The 16,428-nt window shown below is 50.7% G+C and overlaps 1 protein-coding gene across 3 annotated transcripts in view; it reads left to right on the top strand.

The window, feature by feature from the left end:
• Window positions 1-16,428, top strand: part of ST18 (ST18 C2H2C-type zinc finger transcription factor) — a 524,976-nt gene that overhangs the window by 304,171 nt on the left and 204,377 nt on the right. For all 3 annotated transcript variants that reach the window (XM_069731333.1, XM_069731332.1, XM_069731331.1), the window contains exon 7: window positions 15,467-15,601. In XM_069731333.1, coding sequence (XP_069587434.1) covers window positions 15,467-15,601 — 135 coding nt within the window. The remainder of the gene's footprint in view (window positions 1-15,466; window positions 15,602-16,428) is intronic.

Raw genomic sequence — 16,428 nt, 5'->3', positions numbered from 1 at the left:
TGAGGCTGCACAGTCTGAAGAAGGAGGAAGGAGATGAGTTAAGACAGGTGAAGATATGCACTGCTCGTGCCCATCAATCACACCCTCGCAGTCAAAATAAGACAACGAGGAGCATTGTTTCAGGCAGGGCGGACGCACAGGCGCAACAAGCAAGCCAATGATGTCAGAAGACGGGAAGCGCTACCAAGGGGGGTGCTGCGTATCATTAGAAAGGAAAGTCACACCTCAGGGACAGTGGAATGGTCTCAATGAGACACATTTTGTACGTTTTGAGTTCCACGTGGGCAAGGACAAAAAGTCAGCCACCTTGTACAAATGCAGCAGTACTGCTGTACAAGGTGGCTGTTATACATAGAAACACCTGGGGGTGGGGGGCAGGCTCCCTTCAATTTCAGTTCATGTGCCTGCGTGGCGTTTGCAGGACACGTTGCCAGCTACACAGCAGGGGAACAGCTGGCGGTGCTGAACCCCACTAACACATTGGCTGGTGTTTTTCTATGTGCAGCTAGCATGTCTGGGCAGAAACTGGCGTTGTTTGAGCCCAGGGTCAGCAGGAGGAAGAGAGGAGCAAAGTGTAGGCCGAAGCCTGCACTGGTGGCAGCTTTTGTTCAGTTGTGCCAGCGTGGCTTGTGCTGGACACGATGCCGACTACACAGCAGGGGAACAGCTGGCGGTGCTGAACCCCACTAACACATTGGCTGGTGTTTTTCTCTGTGCAGCTAGCATGTCCGGGCAGAAACTGGCGTTGTTTGAGCCCAGGGTCAGCAGGAGGAGGAGAGGAGCAAAGTGTAGGCCGAAGCCTGCACTGGTGGCAGCTTTTGTTCTGTTGTGCCAGCGTGGCTTGTGCTGGACACGTTGCCGACTACACAGCAGGGGAACAGCTGGCGTTGCTGAACCCCACTAACACATTGACTGGTGTTTTTCTCTGTGCAGCTAGCAGTTCCGGGCAAAAACTAGCGGTGTTTGAGCCCAGGGTCAGCAGGAGGAGTAGAGGAGCAGAGTGTAGGCCGAAGCCTAGTTGAACCAATTTCAAAGGTTACCTTTACCCCCCCCCCTCAGGTGTTGCAAGGTACAAGAGCCACACCTTGAACAGCATTAATGATGCACAAGTCAAAGGTTGCTCTATTTAATTTTGCTCCTTGCACACGCTGAATAAAACACGTACACTATTTAGCCCATTATACTGTCAAACAGTAGTGGAGGCGTGACTACTAGTCTTTTTAAGGAGATGCAGCACAGGTGTCAAAATTTACACCTAGCTGCTGTGCGCAGATTCCTGAGCGTTGTTATTTGCTGTACAGGAGTCTGCGCTATTGGGATCCCTTGGCCATGCGCTGTGAGCGCTTCCTGTCTTCTGACCTCATTTAATGTCGGCCGTTACGGCTAGCGATGGACATGAATCCCAGACCCACAGTGTGTTTTCAAAAAATCATACTGCGTGGCTGGGATTCGTGGCCTTGTTCAGTAAATATGTTCGCTGCTCACACATGTCCTTACACCTGCTTCAGACTGGGCGGCCTCAGCTGATCCCTTATCGCATGCCGCGGCCATGAGGCCGCACAGTCAGAAGAAGGCGGAAGGAGGGGAGTGAAGACAGGGGAACATATGCACTGCTCGTGCCCATCAATCACACCCTCGCAGTCAAAATATATGAGACAACGGGGGGCGTTGTGTCGGGCAGGGGGGACGCACAGGCACAGCCAGCCAACCAATGATGTCAGGAGACGGGCAGCGCTAACAATGGGGGTGCTGCGTGTCATTAAAAAGGAAAGTCACACCTCAGGGACATTGTAATGGTCTGTAATGAGACACATTTTGTACTTGTTGAGTTCCACGTGTGCAAGGAGAAAAAGTCAGCCACCTTGTACAAATGCAGCAGTACTGCTGTACAAGGTGGCTGTTATACATAGAAACACCTGGGGGGGTGGGGGGCAGGCTCCCTTCAATTTCAGTTCATGTGCCTGCGTGGCGTTTGCAGGACACGTTGCCAGCTACACAGCAGGGGAACAGCTGGTGGTGCTGAACCCCACTAACACATTGGCTGGTGTTTTTCTCTGTGCAGCTAGCATGTCCGGGCAGAAACTGGCGTTGTTTGAGCCCAGGGTCAGCAGGAGGAGGAGAGGAGCAGAGTGTAGGCCGAAGCCTGCACTGGTGGCAGCTTTTGGTCGGTTGTGCCAGCGTGGCTTGTGCTGGACACGATGCCAACTACACAGCAGGGGAACAGCTGGCGGTGCTGAACCCCACGAACACATTGACTGGTGTTTTTCTCTGTGCAGCTAGCAGTTCCGGGCAGAAACTAGCGGTGTTTGAGCCCAGGGTCAGCAGGAGGAGTAGAGGAGCAGAGTGTAGGCCGAAGCCTAGTTGAACCAATTTCAAAGGTTACCTTTAACCCCCCCCTCAGGTGTTGCAAGGTACAAGAGCCACACCTTGAACAGCATTAATGATGCACAAGTCAAAGGTTGCTCTATTTAATTTTGCTCCTTGCACACGCTGAATTAAACACGTACACTATTTAGCCCATTATATTGTCAAACAGTAGTGGAGGCGTGACTAGTCTACTAGTCTTTTTAAGGAGACGCAGCACAGGTGTACAAATTTACACCTAGGTGCTGTGCGCAGATTCCTTACCGTTGTTATTTGCAGTACAGGAAACTGCGCTCTTGTGTTATCCCTTGGCAATACCCTGTTAGTGCAGGCCGTCTCATGACCTCATTTCATGTTGGCCGGTGCGGTTAACGATGGCCATAAATCCCAGACCCACAGTGGCTTTTCCTAAAGTCACACTGCGGTGCTGGGATTCGTGGCCTTGTGCAGTAAATATGTTCGCCGCTCACACATGTCCTTACACCTGCTTCAGACTGGGCGGCCTCAGCTGATCCCTTATCGCATGCCGCGGCCATGAGGCCACACAGTCAGAAGAAGGCGGAAGGAGGGGAGTGAAGACAGGGGAACATATGCACTGCTCGTGCCCATCAATCACACCCTCGCAGTCAAAATATATGAGACAACGGGGGGCGTTGTGTCGGGCAGGGGGGACGCACAGGCACAGCCAGCCAACCAATGATGTCAGGAGACGGGCAACGCTAACAATGGGGGTGCTGCGTGTCATTAAAAAGGAAAGTCACACCTCAGGGACATTGTAATGGTCTGTAATGAGACACATTTTGTACTTGTTGAGTTCCACGTGTGCAAGGAGAAAAAGTCAGCCACCTTGTACAAATGCAGCAGTACTGCTGTACAAGGTGGCTGTTATACATAGAAACACCTGGGGGGGTGGGGGGCAGGCTCCCTTCAATTTCAGTTCATGTGCCTGCGTGGCGTTTGCAGGACACGTTGCCAGCTACACAGCAGGGGAACAGCTGGCGGTGCTGAACCCCACTAACACATTGGCTGGTGTTTTTCTCTGTGCAGCTAGCATGTCCGGGCAGAAACTGGCATTGTTTGAGCCCAGGGTCAGCAGGAGGAGGAGAGGAGCAAAGTGTAGGCCGAAGCCTGCACTGGTGGCAGCTTTTGGTCAGTTGTGCCAGCGTGGCTTGTGCTGGACACGATGCCGACTACACAGCAGGGGAACAGCTGGCGGTGCTGAACCCCACTAACACATTGGCTGGTGTTTTTCTCTGTGCAGCTAGCATTTCCGGGCAGAAACTGGCGTTGTTTGAGCCCAGGGTCAGCAGGAGGAGGAGAGGAGCAAAGTGTAGGCCGAAGCCTGCACTGGTGGCAGCTTTTGGTCAGTTGTGCCAGCGTGGCTTGTGCTGGACACGATGCCGACTACACAGCAGGGGAACAGCTGGCGGTGCTGAACCCCACTAACACATTGGCTGGTGTTTTTCTCTGTGCAGCTAGCATGTCCGGGCAGAAACTGGCGTTGTTTGAGCCCAGGGTCAGCAGGAGGAGTAGAGGAGCAGAGTGTAGGCCGAAGCCTAGTTGAACCAATTTCAAAGGTTACCTTTAACCCCCCCCCCTCAGGTGTTGCAAGGTACAAGAGCCACACCTTGAACAGCATTAATGATGCACAAGTCAAAGGTTGCTCTATTTAATTTTGCTCCTTGCACACGCTGAATAAAACACGTACACTATTTAGCCCATTATACTGTCAAACAATAGTGGAGGCGTGACTACTAGTCTTTTTAAGGAGATGCAGCACAGGTGTCAAAATTTACACCTAGCTGCTGTGCGCAGATTCCTGAGCGTTGTTATTTGCTGTACAGGAGTCTGCGCTATTGGGATCCCTTGGCCATGCGCTGTGAGCGCTTCCTGTCTTCTGACCTCATTTAATGTCGGCCGTTACGGTTAGCGATGGACATGAATCCCAGACCCACAGTGTGTTTTCAAAAAATCACACTGCGTGGCTGGGATTCGTGGCCTTGTTCAGTAAATATGTTTGATGCTCACACATGTCCTTACACCTGCTTCAGACTGGGCGGCCTCATCTGATCCCTTATCGCCTGCCGCGGCCATGAGGACACCCAGTCTGAAGAAGGCGGAAGGAGATGAGTGAACACAGGCAAACATATGCACTGCACATGCCCATCAATCACACCCTCGCTGTTCAAAAAAATAAGACACCAAGGGGCGTTGTTTCGAGCAGGGCAGACGCACAGGCGCAGCCAGCTAACCAATGATGTCAAAAGACGGGCAGCGCTAACAAGGGTGGTGCTGCGTATCATTAGAAAGGAAAGTCACACCTCAGGGACAGTGGAATGGTCTCAATGAGACACATTTTGTACGTGTTGAGTTCCACGTGGGCAAGGAGAAAAAGTCAGCCACCTTGTACAAATGCAGCAGTACTGCTGTACAAGGTGGCTGTTTTACATAGAAACACCTGGGGGTGGGGGGCAGGCTCCCTTCAATTTCAGTTCATGTGCCTGCGTGGCGTTTGCAGGTCACGTTGCAAGCTACACAGCAGGGGAACAGCTGGCGGTGCTGAACCCCACTGACACATTGACTGGTGTTTTTCTCTGTGCAGCTCGCATGTCCGGGCAAAAACTGGCAGTGTTAGAGCCCAGGGTCAGCAGGAGGAGGAGAGGAGCAATGTGTAGGCCGAAGCCTGCACTGGTGGCAGCTTTTGGTCAGTTGTGCCAGCGTGGCTTGTGCTGGACACGATGCCGGCTACACAGCGGGGGAACAGCTGGCGGTGCTGAACCCCACTAACACATTGGCTGGTGTTTTTCTCTGTGCAGCTAGCACTTCCGGGCAGAAACTGGCGGTGTTTGAGCCCAGGGTCAGCAGGAGGAGGAGAGGAGCAGAGTGTAGGCCGAAGCCTGCACTGGTGGCAGCTTTTGGTCAGTTGTGCCAGCGTGGCTTGTGCTGGACACGATGCCGACTACACAGCAGGGGAACAGCTGGCGGTGCTGAACCTCACTAACACATTGACTGGTGTTTTTCTCTGTGCAGCTAGCAGTTCCGGGCAAAAACTAGCGGTGTTTGAGCCCAGGGTCAGCAGGAGAGGAGCAGAGTGTAGGCCGAAGCCTAGTTGAACCAATTTCAAAGGTTACCTTTAACCCCCCTCAGGTGTTGCAAGGTACAAGAGCCACACCTTGTGCAGCATTAATGCTGCACAAGTAAAAGGTTGCTCTATTTGTTTTGCTCCTTGCACACGCTGACTAAAACACGTACACTATTTAGCCCATTATACTGTCAAACAGTTGTGGAGGCGTGACTTGTCTTTTTAAGGAGACGCAGCACAGATGTCAAAATTTGCACCTAGGTACTGGGCGCAGATTCCTGAGCGTTGTTATTTGCTGTACAGGAGTCTGCGCTATTGTGATCCCTTGGCCATGCGCTGTGAGCGCTTCCTGTCTTCTGACCTCATTTCATTTCGGCCGTTGCGGTTAGCGATGGACATGAATCCCAGACCCACAGTGTGTTTTCAAAAAATCACACTGCGTGGCTGTGATTCGTGGCCTTGTGCAGTAAATAGGTTTGCCGCTTACACATGTCCTTACACCTGCTCCAGACTGGGCGGCCTCAGCTGATCCCTTATCGCCTACCACGGCCAGGAGGCCGGACAGTCTGAAGAAGGCGGAAGGAGATGAGTTAAGACAGGCGAACATATGCACTGCTCGTGCCCATAAACCACACCCTCGCTGACAAAATAAATATGACAACGAGGGGCGTTGTTTCTAGCAGGGCGGATGCACAGGCGCAGCCAGCTAACCATGATGACAAAAGACGGGAAACGCTACCAAGGGGGGTGCTGCGTATCATTAGAAAGGAAAGTCACACCTCAGGGACAGTGGAATGGTCTCAATGAGACACATTTTGTACGTGTTGAGTTCCACGTGGGCAAGGAGAAAAAGTCAGCCACCTTGTACAAATGCAGCAGTACTGCTGTACTAGGTGGCTGTTATACATAGAAACACCTGGGGGGGTGGGGCCAGGTTCCCTTTAATTTCAGTTCATGTGCCTGCGTGGCGTTTGCAGGTCACGTTGCCGGCTACACAGCAGGGGAACAGCTGGCGTTGCTGAACCCCACTAACACATTGGCTGGTGTTTTTCTCTGTGCAGCTAGCACTTCCGGGCAAAAACTAGCGGTGTTTGAGCCCAGGGTCAGCAGGAGGAGGAGAGGAGCAGAGTGTAGGCCGAAGCCTGCACTGGTGGCAGCTTTTGTTCTGTTGTGCCAGCGTGGCTTGTGCTGGACACGTTGCCGACTACACAGCAGGGGAATAGCTGGCGGTGCTGAACCCCACTGACACATCACCTAGTGTTTTTTCTGTGTAGACAACACTTCCAGGTGGCAACTGACAGTGTTGAAACCCAGGGAATCAAAGAGGAGCAGAGTGTAGGCCGAAGCCTGCAGTGGAGCAAGTTGAAAGGGAACCATTAACCCCCCCCCCCCCAGGCATTTGTTGCTGAAAGAGCCATCTTGTACAGCAGTAATACTGCACATGGAAAATGGTGGCTCCGAAAATTATGCTCCTTGCAAACGCTGAAGTACACACTCATATAATGTGTCCCCTCACACCGTCAAACCATCCCGGAAGTGGGACTTTCCTTTGTAATGTGACACAGCACAGCCGTCATTCCAACCCCCTTGGTGCCGGGCGCCACCTCCTCAACGTTGTTTGGTTCTGTCACGGAGCCCGCGCTGTAATGTTATCCCTTGGCCATGCACAGTTAGCGGTGCCCGTCTTCTGACATCATGTAGGTGTCAGGCTGGCAGTGCCTGTGCGTCCAAGCTGCCCGAGATCCAACCTTGCAGTGTCATCTAATGTAGTCCCACTGCGGGCCAGGGATCCATGGGCATGCGCAGTGCATATCATCGCCTCTCACTCACCTCCTTCCTGCTTCTTCAGACTGTGCGGCGTCACGGCCGTGGCATGCTATTAGGGATCAGCTGACGCCGCCTAGTCTGAAGAAGCGTGAAGAAGGGGAGTGAGAGGCTAGTATATGCACTGCGCATGGCCATGGATACCAGGCCCACTGTGGGATCACATTAGACGACACTGCGAGGTGTGATTTCGGGCAGCGTGGACGCACAGGCGCAGCCAGGACGACAACAAATGATGTCAGAGGACGGGCAGCGCAAACTGTGCATGGCCAAGGGATAACATAACAGCGCAGGGTCCATGACGGAATCAAACAACGCTAAGGAGGCAGCGCACGGTGCCAAGGGGGTAGCAATGACGGCTGTGCTGCGTCACATTACAAAGGAAAGTCCCACCTCCGGGACGGTTGGACGGTGTGAGGGGACACATTACATGAGTGTGTAGTTCAGCGTTTGCAAGGAGCATAATTTCAAGAGCGACCTTTCCCTTGTGCAGTATTAGTGCTGCACATGGTGGCTCTTTCAGTAACAAACGCCTGGGGGGGGGGGGACAGGTCCCCTTACATTTTAGTTGTGCCAGCGTGGCGGTCGCATGACACGTTGCCGGATACACAGCTGGGGATCAGCTGACGTTACTGAACCCCAATAACAGAGGAGCGACTGTTGACTGTGCACACAGCACTTCCAGGCACCAACTGGCGGTGTTAGAGCCCAGGGACAGCAGGAGGAGCAGATTGGAGGTATTGCCGCACACACAGCTGGGGATCAGCTGACGTTACTGAACCCCAATAACAGAGGAGCGACTGTTGACTGTGCACACAGCACTTCCAGGCACCAACTGGCGGTGTTAGAGCCCAGGGACAGCAGGAGGAGCAGAGGAACAGAGTGTAGGCCGAAGCCTGATTGGAGCAAGTTGAAAGGAAACCTTTAACCCCCCCCCCAAGACGTTTGTAGCTGAAAGAGCCATCTTGTGCAGCACTAAGGATGCAAAAGGAAAAGGTTGCTCTTTTAATTATGCTCCTTGCAAACACCGAAGTAAACACTAAAAATGTGTCCCTTTATACCGTTAAACCGTTCCGGAGGTGCGAATTTCCTTCGTAATGGGACACAGCACAGCTGTCATTCCTATCCCCTTGATGCCGTGCGCTGCCTCCTCAGCGTTGTTTTAAGCTGTCACGGAGCCTGCGCTGTTCTGTTAGCCCTTGGCCATGCCCAATTAGCGCTGCCTGTCTTCTGACATAATTTGGTGTCAGGCTGTCAGTGCCTGTGCGTCCACGCTGCTCCAGATCCCACCTCGCAGTCTCGTCTAACGTAATCCCACTGCGGGCCTTGGAACCATGGGCATGCACAGTGCATAACCTCGACTCTCACTCCCCTCCTTCCCTCTTCTTCAGACTGTGCGGTGTCACGGCCGTGGCATGCTAGGGATCAGCTGACGGCGCACAGTCTAAAGAAGGCGGAGGGAAATGAGCGAGAGCCCGAGGGGAAGATATGCACTGCGCATGCCCATGGATCCCAGGCCCGCAGTGTGACTCAATCAGAAGACACTGCGAGGCGGGATCTCGGGCAGCGCGGCCGCACAGGCGCAGCCAGCCTGACACCAAATTATGTCAGAAGACAGGCAGCGCAAATAGGGCATGCCCAAGGGATAACAGAACAGCGCAGGCTCCGTGACAGCTTAAAACAACGCTGAGGAGGCAGCGCATGGCACCAAGGGGGTAGGAATGACGGCTGTGCTGTGTCACATTACGAAGGAAAGTCCCAGCTCCGGGACGGTATAACGGTATCAGTGAACACATTTTATAAGTGTTAAGTTCTGCGTGTGCAAAGAGCTAAAAAAAAAGAGCTACCTTTTCCTTGTGCAGCATTACTGCTGCACAAGATTGCTCTTTCAGTAACAAACGATGGGGGGGCGGGGACAGGTTCCCTTACATTTAGGTTGTTGTGCCAGCGTGGCGGTCGCAGGACACATTGCCGGCTGCACAGCTGGGGATCAGCTGACGATACTGAAACCGAATAACACTGGGTCGTATGTTTTTACTGTGCAGCCTGCACTTCTGAGCCGCAACTGGCGGTGTTGGAGCCCAGGAATAGCAGTTCAGGTGGTAGAAAGATGAACACAGCAGGAGACCTGGATGACACCCAATTACTTAATCAGGCAGAGGAGTGGCAAATTCCTGCGAGATCCAGGCCTGGTTCATTTTCAGGAAAGTAAGCCGGTCAACGTTATCGGAGGATAGTCGCATGCGACGGTCTGTTAGTACACCACCTGCGGCACTAAAGACACGTTCCGATAAGACACTAGCCGCAGGGCAAGCCAGCACCTCCAATGCATACTGGCTTAGCTCTGGCCATGTATCCAGCTTTGAGACCCAAAACTTGAACGGGGAAGAGCCGTCTGGGAGTACAGTAAGAGGGCAAGCCATGTAGTCTGTCACCATCTGACGGAACCGTTGCCTCCTGCTGACTGGAGCCGCCGGTGATGGTGTAGACATTTGGGGCGGGCACACAAAAGTGTGCCAGAGTTGTGCCATACTGGGCTTGCCTTGGGCAGAGGCACTGCTTCTGCTCCCTCTTTGGGCAGAGCCTCCCCCACTGCCTCGACGCACTGAGCTGCTTTGTAAAGCACTAGCAGCACTCCTCTCAGTTGGACAGGAGAAGATGATGGAATTCACCAGTGTGTCGTGGTACTCCCGCAATTTACGCTCCCGGGTCAACGCAGGGATGAGGTTTTGGACGTTGTCCCGGTAGCGAGGATCGAGGAGGGTGAACACCCAATAATCAGGCATGTTGAGAATGTGGTCGATGCGGCGGTTGTTTCTCAGGCACTGCAGCATGAAATCCACCATGTGCTGCAGAGTGCCAACTGGCCCAGAAATGCTGTCCCCTGCTTGAGACATGATCTCTGCCCGCTCGTCATCACCCCACCCTCGCTGTACACACTGACCACTGGACAATTGTGTCGCTCCCTCCTCTGGACGGAGCTCTTCCTCCTCCATTGACTCCTCCTCATCCTCCTCACAAATTGGCGCTCACTCTCCAGAAGCTGATGGAAAAGGTGACTCCTCATCCTCCACCTCTTCCACCACATCATCCCTTAACCCTTGCAAAGTTTGCTGAAGCAGGCAGATAAGGGGGACAGTCATGCTGACTAGTGCATCATCTGCACTTGCCATCCGCGTGGAATAATCAAAAGGATGCAAAACCTGGCAGACGTCCTTCATAGTGGCCCACTCTGTGGTTGTGAAGTCTGATCGGCGCTGACTGCGACTTCTTTGCGCCTGATGCAGCTGGTACTCCATAACTGCTTGCTGCTGCTCACACAACCGCTCCAACATATGTAACGTGGAATTCCACCGGGTAGGTAGGTCACATATGATGCGGTGTTCCGGAAGGCGGAATCGGCGCTGCAGAGCAGCAATGTGGGATCTGGCCAAGCTGGAACGCCGCAAGTGAGCACACTCTAGGCGGACCTTGTGCAGCAGGGCATCAAGATCCGGATAGTCCCTCAGAAAACTCTGCACAACCAAATTGAGCACATGTGCCAGACATGGGATGTGAGTGAGGTTGCCAAGGGCCAAAGCTGCCACCAGATTTCGGCCATTGTCACACACTACCATGCCTGGCTGGAGATTCGCTGGCAGTAACCACACATCGCTCTCCTGCTTGATGGCATTCCAGAGCTCCTGCGCTGTGTGGCTTCGATGCCCCAATGAAACTAGTTTCAAGACGGCCTGCTGACGTTTGGCCACGGCTGTGCTCATGTCGGTCATAGGTAAACGTTCACGGGTCCATGTGGAGGTGGACTGTGACGGATCCTGCAGAGAGGAATCTGAGGAACTGGTGTAAGAGGAGGAGTCGATGCGTACAGACTGGATTCCTGCAATCCTTAGAGTGGGCAGGACACGTCCTGCGCCACTCGCACGATCTGTACCTGGCTCAACAACATTAACCCAATGGGCAGTGAGGGAAACATATCGCCCCTGTCCATGCTGACTGGTCCACGCATCGGTGGTGAGGTGGACCTTGCTACTGACGGCGTTCAGTAGCGCATGTTTTATGTTTGCCTCAACATGCCTGTGCAGGGCAGGGACAGCCTGCCTGCTGAAGTAAAAGCGGCTGGGCACCTTGTACTGTGGGACTGCCAATGCCATCAAGTCACGGAAGCTGTCAGTCTCCACCAGCCTGAACGAGAGCATTTCCAGGGACAACAGTTTGGCAATGCCTGCATTCAGAGCCTGTGCTCGGGGGTGGTTGGCCGAGAATGCCCGCCTTTTCTCCCATGCCTGGACTACCGATGGCTGTAGAGTAGACTGGGAGTGTGAGGATGACTGGGAAGGTGGTGCTGTGAGTGGAATTACACTAGGTCTCTGGACAACAGTGGAGGAAGAGGCAACACGAGATGAAGAGGTGGTAGCTGCCGCTGTTGGTTGGCCTACGTCTTCACTGTGTTTCTGTAACTCCACCGCGTGCCTGTTCCGCACATGTTTCCACATATTTGTGGTATTGAGGTTGCTGACACTTTTACCTCTTTTTACTTTCTGATGACACAGCTTGCATTTGACAAAACAAATGTCATCTGCAACTGTGTCAAAAAAGGACCAGGCACTGCAAGTCTTGGGAGCGCCCTTTTTGGCTTTGGAAAGAGACAGGCTCCTAACGGGTGCCAAAGTGGAGGCTACAGGCTCCGCAGTCTTCCCCCTCCCTCTCCCTCTTTGGCCCGTAAGGGGAATCTCTTCCTCAGAGCTGCTCCCACCACCTTCCTGTTCCTCACGCCACGATGGGTCAAGGACCTCATCATCTCCACTACCCTCTGCCACCAACTGCTCCTCCTGGGTAGTCTCGGCAGCACAGTACGCATCAGAAAGCGGCACCTGAGTTTCATCATCAGATGCGTACTGCGCTGTGGTCACCGGAGGCACTGGCCCACCTGCCTCTTCAGAGTCAGAGAGATAAAGCTTTTGGGCATCACTGCACACTGCCTCTTCTTCCATTTCTCCAATGCTGCTTGGCTGGCCCCCTGTTTCCAAGCCAAGAGATTCAGAGAACAGAAGTAGAGACGGCTCCTGTCCTGGGCTCTCTGACTGCCTGGCCAATTTGGCAGGTGGTGAAGAGACAGATGGCTGCTCTCCAGTGCTCTGTGCCTGAGAGGATGTGGCACTAACTGAAGTCGATGCCGAGGCGTTAGCTGCCATCCACCCGACAACGGCTTCAATTTGGTCTTCACGTAGCAGCGGTGCACGGCGCTCTCCGACAAAGCTGCGCATGAAGGACTGTTCCCTGCTGAAACTGAGTGACGACGAGTCACCGGCGCCCGCAGCAGGCACAGAATCACCACGTCCTCTCCCTGCTCCTCTCCCTGCTCCGCGCCCACGCCCACGTGCCTTACTCCCTGCCCTCTTCATCTTGGTTGACAGATAAAGATAAGCAGAAAAGTACTAAGGCCTTAGTGTGCTTATTCCTGAAATGCTCCTCCTAACAGGTGTAAGAAACACTAATGTTGTAAATTGTGGACTAAACTTTATTATTTTTCAAATGTGGCCTACACAAGTGTTAAGTTGTGTTTGGTGAACTTAACTTTTTTTTTGGTGCAGATCGGGCTACAGAGCTAGTTTAAATCACACGGAGACCGTGTAGACAGCCGTAAACGGCGCTGCAAGGCCAAAAAACCTCCTCTCGGTTATCCTATATAGTGTTTTTCCACTATTTAGCTGGATACGAGTGGAAAGACACTAATAGGAATTTTTTTTTTCAAATTTTAAACAGGCTGCACTATTTGAAAAAAAGTAAAATTTTTCTCAAGGTATGAGGCAGTAACGAACCCTGAGCTGAATCCAACCGGCTATGGCTGCACACAGACTACAGGGCGAGCTGGGCTCACACGGAGACCGTGCAGACAGCCGTAAACGGCGCTGCAAGGCCAAAAAATCCTCCTCTAGGTTATCCTATATAGTGTTTTTCCACTATTTAGCTGGATACGAGTGGAAAGACACTAATAGGAATTTTTTTTTTCAAATTTTAAACTGGCTGCACTATTTGAAAAAAAGGAAATTGTTTTTCAAGGTATGAGGCAGTAACGCACCCTGAGCTGAATCCAACCGGCTATGGCTGCACACAGACTACAGGGCGAGCTGCGCTCACACAGAGACCGTGCAGACAGCCGTAAACGGCGCTGCAAGGCCAAAAAACCCTCCTCTAGGTTATCCTATATAGTGTTTTTCCACTATTTAGCTGGATACGAGTGGAAAGACACTAATAGGAATTTTTGTTTTTCAAATTTTAAACAGGCTGCACTATTTGAAAAAAAGTAAAATTTTTCTCTAGGTATGAGCCAGTAATGAACCCTGAGCTGAATCCAACCGGCTATGGCTGCACACAGACTACAGGGCGAGCTGGGCTCACACGGAGACCGTGCAGACAGCCGTAAACGGCGCTGCAAGGCCAAAAAACCCTCCTCTAGGTTATCCTATATAGTGTTTTTCCACTATTTAGCTGGATACGAGTGGAAAGACACTAATAGGAATTTTTTTTTTTCAAATTTTAAACAGGCTGCACTATTTGAAAAAAAGTAAAATTTTTCTCAAGGTATGAGCCAGTAACGAACCCTGAGCTGAATCCAACCGGCTATGGCTGCACACAGACTACAGGGCGAGCTGGGCTCACACGGAGACCGTGCAGACAGCCGTAAACGGCGCTGCAAGGCCCAAAAACCCCCCTCTAGGTTATCCTATGTAGTGTTTTTCCACAATAGAGCTGGAGACTGGTGGAAAAACACTAATAGGAAATTTGAGAAAAAATGTGCAGCAGGCTGCACTAAGAGCAAAAAAGGACAACTGTGTGAGGCAGTGTGAACCCCCCCTGAGCTGAATACAACCGGGTATATGGCTGCACACAGACTACAGAGTGAGCTGCACACACACACACACAGAGACCTTGCAGAACGCTGTTAAAACAGCGCTGCAAGGCAAGAGCAAGGTGAACAGTGAAGAACACACAGCGTTTTGCTAAATTAGCCTTTGGAAAGGAAAATAAAGCAATTAGCTAGCTCGACTGGCCCTCAGTTAGAACACAGCGTCCTGTCCCTAACTGAAATCACAGCAGAGTGAGCGCAAAATGGTGGCAGCGTTTTTTATAGTGTAGAGTGACATCATTTCAGCAGCCAATCCAAGCCTTGCCAGTACTTACATGCCCACCATGCTAAACAGGATGTGCCCACACTTCCAATCATTCCTCATTGGCTGCTGCGTTCAGTTTGAATTCTGGGAACTTCCGATTCCGGTATCCGATACGCGGGAAGTATCGGAATTCGGTATCGGAATTCCGATACCGCAAATATCGGCCGATACCCGATACTTGCGGTATCGGAATGCTCAACACTAGTCACAATCCATCAAATTTTGAAAAAATGACTGATGCCACCGGATCTGTTTTTTCTCATAGACTTGCATTAACTACAGATTGCGACGGATGGCCTCACATTTCATCCGTCATTCACCGGATCCATCGAAAATGTTTGTCCAGGGGCCGGAGCCAATGCACAAAGTAACATTTTTGTGCACTGTCGAAAAAACAGCGACGGATCTATCACCGTCCATCATTTGCTAGAATGGAAGCCTATGGGCGCCGGATCCATCAAATGATGGAATCTGGCAACAGATTCCATTTTTTTTTTTAACTGAGCATGCTCCGATCCAATTAGCCAGATCTGCTAGTCGGATCCGTCCAAAAAAAAACGATCTGTCGCATCAGTTTTTCACAATCTGTGACAGATTCATCAATCCATTGAGCCAAAAGATTGTGACTGATGGCAAAAAACTGATGTGTGAAAGGGGCCTAAAACCTCATGAGGAAAATGAGAATTGACCCATATTTTGGGAAAAAAATTCTTCCAGACTCTACCTATGGCACTCAGACTAGATGCCTAAATCAATGTCAAATCATCACATTGTGGCAGTATTTTAGAGAAAGACGTAGGCCACACTAAGTCATATATATTAGATGGTGGCAAACTTTGCAAATAACATAGATTTGTTACAATGCTGCCAAAGTTCTGTACAAGCATGAGCTAAACAAATATCATATCATAGATAAAACTCTTTGCTATGTACATACAAAGTAGAACTCATCTTGAAAGCTTAAAAATATATATACTCTGTAGATGAAAACAAGTGCAATACTGTTTGTTCTGTTTCCTTCCAGATTCTTCACGCCTTGAGAAACGTGAGACCAAATGCCCTATACCAGGCTGTGATGGCGCAGGTCACGTTACAGGACTCTATCCACATCATCGCAGTCTGTCGGGGTGTCCTCATAAAGTTCGAGTGCCTTTAGAAAGTTAGTGACACGAAGTTTAATGCAGATACAACTTGTGATTACCTGTCAAGTTTGTAACGAGTCTTAAATTAAGCTATAATACGATGATAACATTGATCCGAATAGACAATTGAATGGAAAACAAAATGATGTGGATTCCTGTTTACTATTGATTCAGATGTGTCATAACCAGGTTTTCCCATCTAGTAAACTCAATTAATGCACATGTTGATCAATACTCAACAGACATAAAAAGTATCAGACATAACGTGTGGAAAGCAGATACAATGTATAAATGAAAACTAGAGTATCATTTCTGTTTATTACAGTATGAAACAATATGTTCATAGTAATGTATAAGGCTTCCTGATCTCACCACAACCATCATTTTATTGTTTAACACAATCTGGCGGTCATGGTCATGGATATTGATAATGCATGAAGCAAATAAACTTCATATTTCTGTGTAGGAACTAGGTCACAGCAATACTCTTATCCCCACATATTATACGTTTCTATTTCACACAGAACACAAAATATGGCTCGTAATTGTAAACAGATTTCTGTTTTCTCGTGCCGTCACTCTTCTACTCCAGTGCATCATGTGTACTAGGAGACCTTCCTAGTATCAAACAGAACCAGAGAGGGGTTAAAATCTCCTGCTGTCAGAATTTTTTTTCCAGTTTCATTTTTTTTATAATCCTTAAGCTCAAAATGTCAGATTTTTTTTAACTTATTAATTAAAATTTGATGGCATTTTTTTGTGGGGCAAGTTTTACTTTTAATGAAACAACTTAATTTATCAAGAATTGTATTGGAAAAAAAAAATCTTTGTTGGATGGAATAGA

The sequence above is a fragment of the Ranitomeya imitator genome, chromosome 6, assembly GCF_032444005.1.
Source record: "Ranitomeya imitator isolate aRanImi1 chromosome 6, aRanImi1.pri, whole genome shotgun sequence".
NCBI classification, from domain to species: domain Eukaryota; kingdom Metazoa; phylum Chordata; class Amphibia; order Anura; family Dendrobatidae; genus Ranitomeya; species Ranitomeya imitator.
The sequence above is the reverse complement of the archived record's forward strand: the minus strand, read 5'-3'. Positions and strand labels throughout refer to the sequence as shown.